Here is a 10,297-nt window from a genome sequence, read left to right as displayed (position 1 = left end):
TCACTGCATCTAAAGTACCCGTGTTACACTGCTATGTCAATAGAAAAATAAAATAGTTACACTTCTTGGAGGAAGGTGCGAAAATGAAAATTGTATCAGACAGGAAGTGGTTTACTTTACCTTTGCACAAGTTTTTAAAATATGTCTGCCAATGTTTTTTGCCTGTCAATATGTTAATATAACAGCCATAGCTGGGGAAGCATTCTGCCGGCTTGGGTTGCTGCAAGCTACATAGGACACGCACTACTGGCTAGCAACGGAATCAATAAAGCTAAATGAAATGCTATCAAAGAATTAGACTAAAATTTACTTATTTCCATTTGCTGTAAACATGGTATATGTAATTTATCTCTGCAACCAGTGAATCAAACTGAATATATTTCCACCTGATTCTCTAGTGCACTGCATGGCTAAATGCAATAATTGCTGCATTAGTAATAATTGGCAGACAACAAAAGAAAAAGAGATACAATTAAAATAGTAGTTTCCATTGCATACAGTGGATATAAAAAGTCTATATCTATACATCCTTATTAAAATGCTAGGTATTCGTCATGGAGTAAAAAATCATACCAAGAAGAATCATTTCAGAACTTTTGCTACATGTGATGTCACATATAATTTGTACAATGCAGTTGAAATCAAATTACAATCTTTTTGGGTGGAAACAGAAAAATAAAGAACTAAAACAATGTGGCTGCACACCCTTAAACTAATACTTTGTACCTTTTGAATGTATGACAGCATTCAGTTATTTCGGGTAGGAATCTATTAGCATGGCACTTTTAAAAATGGTAATCTTTGCTCACATTTCCGTGAAGTAGTGCTCCAAATCTGTTAGATTGTGAGGGCATCTCCTGTGTACAGCACTCTTTAGGTCAACCCACAAATATTCAATTGGATTCTGTTTAGGGCTCTGGCTCGGCTGTGTCAAAACTTTGATCTTTTTCTGGCGAAGACCTTTTTTTGTTGATTTGGAGGTATGCTTAGGGTCTTTCTTATGCTGAAAGGTGACATTCCTCTTCATCTTCAGATTTTTAGCAGGGGTCTGAAGGGCTTGATACAATATGAACTGATCTTTGGAACTGTTCATAATTCCCTTGACCTTGACTGAAGCCCCAGTTCCAGCTACCGAAAAACAGACCCCTAGCATAATGCTGCCTCCACCATGCTTCACTGTAAGTATGGTGTTCTTTTAGTGATGCATAATGTTGGCTTTGCACCAAACATACCTTTTGGAATTATTGCCAAAAAGTTCCACCTTGGTCTCATCAGACTATAACACATTTTCCCACATGCTTTTGGCAGGCTTGATGCAGGTTTTGGCAAAAAAAAGTAGCCGGGCTTGGATGTTTTTCTTTGTAATAAAAGGCTTCTGTCTTGCTACTGTACCCCATATGCCAGACATATGAATAAGGGACATTGTTGTCACATGCAGTACACCATCGGTACTTGCCTTAAATTCTTGCAGCTTCTTCTGTTGCTGTAAGCTTCTTGGCAGCCTCCTGGACTAATTTTCTTCGTGTCTCATCAATATTTGAGGGACATACAGTTCTAGGCAATGTCACTGTTATGTTACATTTTAGCCACTTCTTCATGATTGTCAAAGTATTTGTTCTGACTGTATAAACACATTCACACAGGTTACGTACAAACCAGGAGAGACAAACGCCTAAGTCAGTGGTTCTTAACCTTGTTTGAGGTACCGAACCCACCAGTTTCAAATGCACATTCACCAAACCTTTCTTTAGTGATAAATCAAATATAACTTTTTTCCAAATTCAAGACATAGGTATATGTTTTTTTACTGGTACACAAAATGAACCGTGCATGAACATCACCTTGATCAAAGAACAAAACCAACACAGTGCATGAACTCACAACAAATTACATACCTGCAAATCGGTGTGACTTCTGCTGTTGTTTATGAGAGACCAGTTCAGATATGCGTGGCTTCACCTTGGCAAGTGCTACTCTCATGTCATTTTCACAGCAAAGTCTGTTCCTTTTCTTTGTTTTTATGTCCAGCATCCTCGAAAAGGATTGTTCACAGAGATATGTTGTAACAAATGGTATAAAAAATTCCAGGGCTTTCTTAGCAATAATTGGGTACTTTTCCAACTGTCGACACCAAAACGTTGAGAGTGTTGCTGTTCTGAAGAGTTGCTGTTGAACCTGGCTCTGCTGAATTTCAATGATTTCGTTGAGGTATTCATAATTGACATCTGCTATCTCAACAGCAAACGTGAACGGCTGTCTCACCCATGCTGGATATGACTCTTTTGTAGGGAAATATCCGTCGAGAGACTTTGCAAGCTCATCTAAGTGCGTGGCAATTGTTTGCTTCAGTTCCATGGATACAGAAATATCTCCGATTCCAGACACATCTTCGATCTTACTTACACAGTCGTCCAGAAGGGGAAAGTTTGCGAAGTTATTGTTCTCTGTTCGTCGTTTCCATAACGGAATTTTTTTTGTAAAAGCCTTCAGGTATTCTTCTGCTTCCATGATGTTGACTCCACCACCCTGCATCTGCTGATTGAGATGATTTAGAGCTGCAAATATATCAGCCATGTACGCTAAAATTAGAATGAACTCAGGATTTTTGAAGCAATCTGCATGACAATGTTGGTGCTCTTGCAAAAACAGGGCTAATTCCACACGCATGGCAAAAACACGATTCAGCACCTGTCCCGGGGATAACCACCGAACATTAGAATGGTACAGGAGTGCCTCGAATTCAGAGCCTATTTCTTTACACAGCTCACTGAAGATGCGGTGCCTCAGAACACTATTTCGCACATAGTTCACACATTCCACTAGAGTTTTTAATACTTCTGCCATTTTTGGAGGCAAGGTTTTTGTTGCCAACGCATGCCTGTGCAGAATACAATGCATAACAATGATGTGTGGTGCATCGGCTTTTACTAGCGCACCAAAACCAGACTTTCTTCCCAGCATGACTGGAGCTCCGTCCATACAAACTGCAGAAACAATATCCCATGAAAGATTGTTGTCTCTGAGGAAGTCATCCACAAGCTTCTTCACATCGGCTGCCTTAGTTGTTGTTGTAAGAGGCTTACAAAATAAAAACTCTTCTTTCATCATGTTGTCTTTCACATAGCGCACGAAAACAGCAAGCTGGGATAGATTAGAAACGTCTGTGGTCTCGTCGAGTTGAAGGCTGAATTTTGCCGGACTTGAAATTAGATCTGCGACTACTTGAACCAAGATGTCTTTACTCATGCACTCTATTCTGTCACTGATGGTGTCATTTGAAAGAGGAATTTGGGATAATTTACCTTCGGCCGCTGTTCCGAGTATCAGATTCGCCGTCTTTCACGCTGCTGGTTTTATGAGTGTTTCACCGATGGTGTGCGGCTTGCCCTGCTTTGCGATCAGGTAAGCAACTTCGTACGATGCGGTGAGGATCGGTTTGTTCACAGGTACAAATCCAAGAGCAGGCAGAGTGGCCCTTTCATCGAATCTGGCTCTTTTCACCTTGAATTCAGCAAGCGTTGTGTTCTTGTATTCCCCATCTCCATGCAGCTTCAAGAAGTGTTCCTTCAGTTTGGCCAGTGCGAGACTAGAGTTGCTCAACTTGGCATTGCAAATCATGCAGATAGGACGCTGACTCCCATCACGTTCCGTGATACATGTGAATCCATGTTGTACATATTCGTCCGACCACTTTCTTTTTTTGCTCAACATAGTTAGTATGGATTACTGAGCACACTAATTTCCCCGCAGCACTGATTGGCCAATTAATGTAACGTGATCATCTGCAGCAAGTGATGGCCAAGCGGGGCATGTCATCACGAATTTACTTAATGAGTCGGGTGTGTCTTGACCTCCGTGGTGGATGCTCCACCGAACCCCTGAGACAGACTCACCGAACCCCTAGGGTTCGATAGAACCCCAGTTAAGAACCACTGGCCTAAGTATATGCAATGGCACCCCCACTCAACGAAGTCTTACCCTGAATGTCCTTAACTGCACACTATAAACAATGTGCAACACTAAAAAAGTAATAACTATAAAGTGAATTACACAAAAATCTGAGGAAGAGGCACAGACCTAAGAACGTGTTCACACAGACACACAGGAAACACAGAAGAAAATAAGAAGAACCACACAACAAATGAAATATGTGGAAAACCTCCCAGACCCCAAACATAAAAGAAAAGGGTGCTGGGGAGGAAGACACACAAACAAACCATAGGAAAAGCAGCAGCAGGTGAGATAATCCCTAGCCGAGGAGCTGGATCTCCAAACACTCATCTTGAAATAAATCCAGCAAAGAAGGCAGGTGCAAGGTGAGTATAAATAGCCCCTCCCAAGAAGTGATAGGACAGAATCAAATAAGGAAGTTGGAGACACCTGAATAGAAGCAAACCAAAGGAAGGAGAGAAAAGACAAAAGAACTATCAGCAGTTGGACAGAGGCCAAACAGGATGTGGCTCAGCAGAAAGGGAAACCGACCACACAGCAAGAGGTCACCAGATTGAGTCCTGAAACTGAGACATGACATTATTCCTTGGTATATCTAATGCCTTGGAAATTGGTTTGTACCCTTCTCTTGTCTGATAACTTTTAACAAAGAGATCTCTTTGTTGTGTTGTAAGCTGTTTATGGACCATGAATTTTGCTGTAAAATGCAACTAAGAAAATGTCAGGAAAATCCTACTACAAAAGCTAAACTTTATGTGGAGTTAATCAGAATCACTTTAAAGCACCACTCCGGCATTTTTTTTATTTCAAAGCCAGAGTGGTATCACTAATGCCAGGGGCCTGTAGTAAAATACTTATCTAGTTTGCTGTTTTTACAATTGTGCAAATTTGAATTAACCAAATGAACAATATCTTCAATCAGTCTTTTCAACACTATAGTCACCATCCAGAATTTGCATGAATTATTTTAAGTGACAGATGACGCTACTTACTGTAAATCATATTGTCCAATATTGATAAGTTTTAGTTTCCTGCCCTTTTTTCATCAAGCGTATGTTCAGTCTTTCTAAATACCGTTAAGCTGGATTTACACTGCCCAATGATTGTGAAGGAGCATTTCCCGATAATGGTGCAATATAAACAGACTGCTAATCACATGGTGAATGAATAAACTACTCGTTTGTCAAATGAAATTATTTTTAAGGTCTACTTGCACAGCGAGGCACAAGCCTACATCCACAGAAGATGAAAGGTTAGTTTTCCAAGGTGTTTGGAACAACCTCCCAGCAGAGTCCCTTCAAAAACTGTGCGTAAGTGTACAGAGAAGAATTGATGCCTTGATGTTGTTTTGAAGGTGAAGGGGGGCACAGGACTTGATACTGTGGGCCAGAAGTGATTCTTTTTGCCCTGAAATCCCTCTTCTGAACAGGAATCTGACATGTGTGTGATGTGCTGTGGGATTTATTCTGTACTCACTTGTCGTACGGAAGTCCTTGTTACCTCCCCGTCCTTGGGACCAGATACAGCTGCACACACACCAGGAGACTTTAGGTCTAGTTTAACAGGTTCTGCTTTACTGTGCAATTCGGATACATGTGGTTGTAGCACACAGAATGAAACAAGAGTCCACTCCAGTTGATGTTCCCTTTGTCCAGTGCACTATCAGTTCTTGCCTCCTTTCTGCCTGACCTGCCCCCACCTCAACAGCTTCTGTTGGTACCAGGGGCTGCCTCTTGCTGTGACCCAACCTGCCTCTTCCTCACAGGGGAGACAGAGCCATGGAATCCGATCCCTATTCTGGGCCCTAGGCCCAATACCAACCCGGGACCTGCTCAAAACTTCAGATGTGTCCTCATACTGTTTTAGAGATTTGCACTGACCCTTTGCTGCTGCATCCACTGGAATTGAACCTGTAACACTTGTCACTGTCTGAGACTTCCTGACTTTCATCACTCAACTCCTGAAGAAGGAAGTGCTTCCCTTTTTTATCTGATCTAACCCCTCCAAATATGTGGGCTATTACCAAACTGTTAACTATATCTTATCCTGACTGCTGCAAGCTGTATCCCTATGCCTTCCGCTGGCTCCCCTATGGACAGCCTTTTCCACTCCCTGTGGATGGCCTTGAGGTGAAACCTCAAGGAAAACCGAGACACAGACCAGCCATAAGGATAAAAATGCAGATTTATATAAACACATAACCATAAAACATCAATACACATTACTGTACAATTTAACTCTTCTTGACTCGGCATCTTCTTTTCCCTCCCTTTACAAAGGCAAAGGGTGGTCACAATAAATATTGATTTGATTTAGATTTCTCATGCTCATTCACTTTGCAGTTTGTTAATTGATAAAAATATATAACTCAGCAAACAAAATACGTCATGACGCTGGTGTGGCACCCCAGGGGTCTGGTTGCCACAGTAATAGAAATATTACATCTGAGAGCAAGTGGGAGGTTTCTCTGGTCAGGAGCCCTAAGCATGCAACACTTCCTGCCCAGACCTGGGAGGGGAGGAATCTGCCCTTATAAACTGGGTCTGGGGCGGGATGAGTTGAGTCAGAGCCTGGAGACAGCTCCAGACACAGGGAGAGTAACAGCAGGAGCTCTATAGGAGCTAGGAGCAGAAGACCAGGGGCTGGAAGCTAAGCAGAGATATAGCTCGCCCTGGCAGAAGAATCTAGGAACCGGACACAGGAGTCCGAGGCTGTGGGGACTGATATTCACCCAGCAGCAGAAACCAGCCGGCAGGGGATTCCAGGTCCTCTGGCCATAGAAGCCCGGAGGCTCAGTCACAAGGAAGGGACCAGCACCGCCATCCAGGAGCGGAGGCTAACAGAAGGCCCCAAGTCACCAGCCATACGGGTGAGCACCACACGGTATACTCAGGGACGTGGGCTACTTCTACCCGCTTACAGCAAGGTAGCCAGAAAGAGTGCAGATAGACGGGGAGGCCTACAACTCCACCTGGCCAGGGGAACTCCTGTTTGCTCGCAGACTGACCAGGCCCCTTATGTTAGCCAGTACTCCCGGGATGGTCTGCCTTAATATCACCAGTAAAGACCCTGAACTGCACTGCAAAGACTCTGAGTCGTTCCTGCTTCATTGCCGCACCAGCACTACTAGTGCTGGGACTCCGTGCACTATCACCCTCACCATCAACTACACTGCCCTGGGGCTCCACTCTTCCCGTGGGGAGTCACACTACCTCAGCTGCACACATCATCAGCCCCAGCGGTCTGCCTTGCAGCGGCGGTCCGCGCTGGCCGCAATCCACGGGTGGCGTAGTCGGACAATTAACCTAAAACCCCCACAAAATACCGCCATCGGCCTGACCACCCTGAGCCTCGGGACCGGGTCACCGCCACGGATTCTACAACCCCCAGAGACCCGGCTCCGGGTATCCCACACACGTCCACACTAGGCCCAGGGGGCGAGTCACTGGCACTGGTGTCAGGATGTAATCTTTCATTGCATGTGCCTCAGCATTCAGTAGTGAACACTGCGTGCGCGTGCTCACAGAGCAAGAGAAAATTAACAAGCGGGTGGACGTAAATATACAGCTGACGGCCCAAGCACTGCGGTCTCTGGGAATCTGCCCAGGGGGTTGGATAAAAGATTATCGAGTGCTGTAAACGGCCTGCAGGCCTTGAGTTCCCCACCTCTGCTTTAAGGCCACGCTGACACGTCCAGTATTTGGTCAGTATTTGTAAGCCAAAACAAGGAGTGGGTGATAAATACAGAAGTGGTGACGTGTTTCTATTATACTTTTCCTCTGATTGTTTCTCTCCTGATTTTGGCTTACAAATACTGATGTAATAGTCATACCACACAAAATAGTTAATGATTAACATTTCCTTCATGTCTGCTTTATATCAGCACCATTTGCAAAACGTTCTTTTATTTTGTTAGGATGTTAGAAGCTTTAAAATTGTAGCAGTAATTTTTCATTTTTTCAAGGAAATTTACAAAACACATTCTTTTAGGGATCTATTCAGTTTTGAAGTGACTTTGGGGGACCTATATATTAGAAAACAAAACAAAAGTGAAACCATTTTAAAAACAGCACCCCTCAACATATTCAAAACTATTTTTGGGTAATTTATTAACCCTTCGAGTGCTTTTCAGGAATTAATGCAAAGTGGCATGACAGAAAAGAAGAATGTTATATTTACCACCTAAATGTTGCTAACTTCTGAACAGGTTACTACAGCTGGCAGACTGTAAGGCCATTATTTGGTGCCATGGCAACCATCAGGACCACACAATCATGATCTCAGGGTGCCGATGGGGTTAAAGAGTAAACCCTCACACTCTATTAACCATCTAGATGCTGTAGTCACTATTAACAGCAGCATCTAAGGTGTTAAACGGCCATGGTCGGTGTGAACACCGATCATGACTAATGCAGCAGGGTGTCAGCTATAGTGTACAGCAGACAGCTGCTGCATTTTCAGCAGTCGGGGGATGCTATTCTCTTACATCTTAGGTCAGATTTAAGTTGTATTGGTGGTCACTAAAGGGTTAAAATCTTGACAGTGTCAAATACAGACAGAAAAAGGCCCCTGTGCTATATGGGCCCTTTTCAGTCCAATAGTTCTGTCTATAACAGAATCAGCTTGCTGCTTTGGAAGTGGTAGAAGGGTCCCTTATCTCTTGGGCCCCTGTGCGACTGCACAGGTTGCCCCAGTGATATGTCTGCCCCTGAATCTAGAACAGTGGTATCCAAGGTTATTATCAAAGTGGAACCCCTGAAAAACATTCCACTGCCAAGTAACCCTAACTCTTGTTCTCATCCAAAGAAACTTACAATCTATTTTCGAGCAATGAATAGATAGAGTAGACAGAGAAAGTGAGACAATATGGGTTAATGACGATTTAGGGGGGAGCTGGGATATGGAAGAAAAGTAGGGAGGTGAGTAGGAGTAATAAATGTGCTAATAGTATAACATGTCTGCTGGCAAATGAAAGAAGTCTTGCAAACAAAATGAATGAATTGGAGACTCTTATGTTGGCCACAGATTACTATGTGGTGGGGATTATAGAAATCTGGCTAGACGAAAGCCATGTCTGGGTAACAAACGTAGAGGGTTATACTACATTAAAAAGGAAAGGAAAGACAAAAAAGGTGGAAGGGTGTGTATTTTTGTTAAATCCAACTTAAGACCTGTGCTCAATGATGACATTGGGGGGGCTGTGACAATGTAGAGTCGGTATGGGTAAATCACATGGGGATTGCAATAATGGAAAGCTGTTAACTGGAGTTTGCTACAAGCCTCCCAATATAGCCAAACAGGTAGAGGATGAAATGCTACAACAAATTAAAAAGGCAGCAAATAATAGGGTCCTTATTATGGGGGATTGTAACTATCCATACAGGCAGCACGGTGGCTCAGTGGTTAGCACTGCAGCATTGCAGCGATGGGGTCCTGGGTTCAAATCCCACCAAAGACATCTGTATGTTCTCCCCGTGTTTGCGTGGGTTTCCTCCGTGTTCTCCGGTTTCCTCCCGCACTCCAAAGACATACTGATAGGGAATCTAGATTGTGAGCCCCAATGGGGGCAGTGATGATAATGTATGTAAAGCGCTGCGGAATATGTTAGTGCTATATAAAAATAAAGATTATTATTATTCAATGGGACATAGAATCTTCTGGTTGTGCTAAAAGCTGCAAGTTCTTATCCGCAGTTCAAGACAATTACCTCTCTCAGCTGGTAGATGAACCAACCAGGGAGATAATCTTTATAATCTGTGGGATCTTGTCCTGTCAAATAGACCAGATAGAATTTCAGATCTACAGGTCAGGGAGCTTTTGGGAAGCAGTGACCATAATATGGTAGGTTTCAATGTAATATTCAATAAAACATTTCAAAGGGAAAATGAAAAAACGTGGAACTTTAGGAAAGATGATTTCAACAAAATAAGGGAAGAGCTTAATCATGTAGACTGGGATCATGTCATGGTAACTGGGGATACCGAACAAAAATGGGGCATGTTTAAGGAAATACTACTAGAATCTTGTAGAAAACTTATACCCTCTGATAAATGTCCAGGAATAAAAAGAAACCATTATGAATAAATAAGACAGTATAAAATTTAATAAGACAAAATCAAAGGGCACTCAAGATCTTGAAGGCTGAGAATACAGAAATAAAATTTCAGGAGTATAAAGATCTCATTTAGAAATGTAAAAAGAAATCAAGCAGGCAAAGTTATCTACAAAGAAACAAATCACCAGCAACATTAAAATAAATCCCCCAAATTTTTATAAATACTGTACATCAATGCCAAAAAGAAAAAAACGGATGATATCGGCCCTTTAAAAGGTGATAACAAGATAA

At 42.6% G+C, this 10,297-nt stretch overlaps 1 protein-coding gene across 1 annotated transcript; it reads right to left on the bottom strand.

Annotated features, from left to right (window-relative positions):
* Nucleotides 1-1,457: 1,457 nt before the first annotated feature.
* LOC141271515 (protein FAM200C-like) lies at nucleotides 1,458-3,246 on the bottom strand. The gene is made up of 2 exons (XM_073681575.1): nucleotides 1,896-3,246; nucleotides 1,458-1,621 (listed from the first exon to the last, which is right to left on the bottom strand). Exons 1-2 carry the CDS (start codon nucleotides 3,244-3,246, stop codon nucleotides 1,458-1,460), a joined length of 1,515 nt encoding a protein of 504 aa, XP_073537676.1.
* Nucleotides 3,247-10,297: the final 7,051 nt, after the last annotated feature.

Source organism: Phyllobates terribilis, unplaced genomic scaffold (assembly GCF_046119375.1).
Source record: "Phyllobates terribilis strain yellow unplaced genomic scaffold, ASM4611937v1 Scaffold_5__5_contigs__length_657084704, whole genome shotgun sequence".
NCBI classification, from domain to species: Eukaryota; Metazoa; Chordata; class Amphibia; order Anura; family Dendrobatidae; genus Phyllobates; species Phyllobates terribilis.
Note: the sequence above shows the minus strand (reverse complement) of the source record. Positions and strands in the feature narration are given on the sequence as shown.

Bases quoted from the DNA above. Each gene is read 5' to 3' on its own strand.
- LOC141271515 (XM_073681575.1), bottom strand. From the start codon at position 3,246: ATGAGTAAAGACATCTTGGTTCAAGTAGTCGCAGATCTAATTTCAAGT. The intron at 1,622-1,895 runs GTATGTAATTTG...GTGTTTATACAG, and splicing joins GAAGTCACACCGATTTGCAG to TCAGAACAAATACTTTGACA.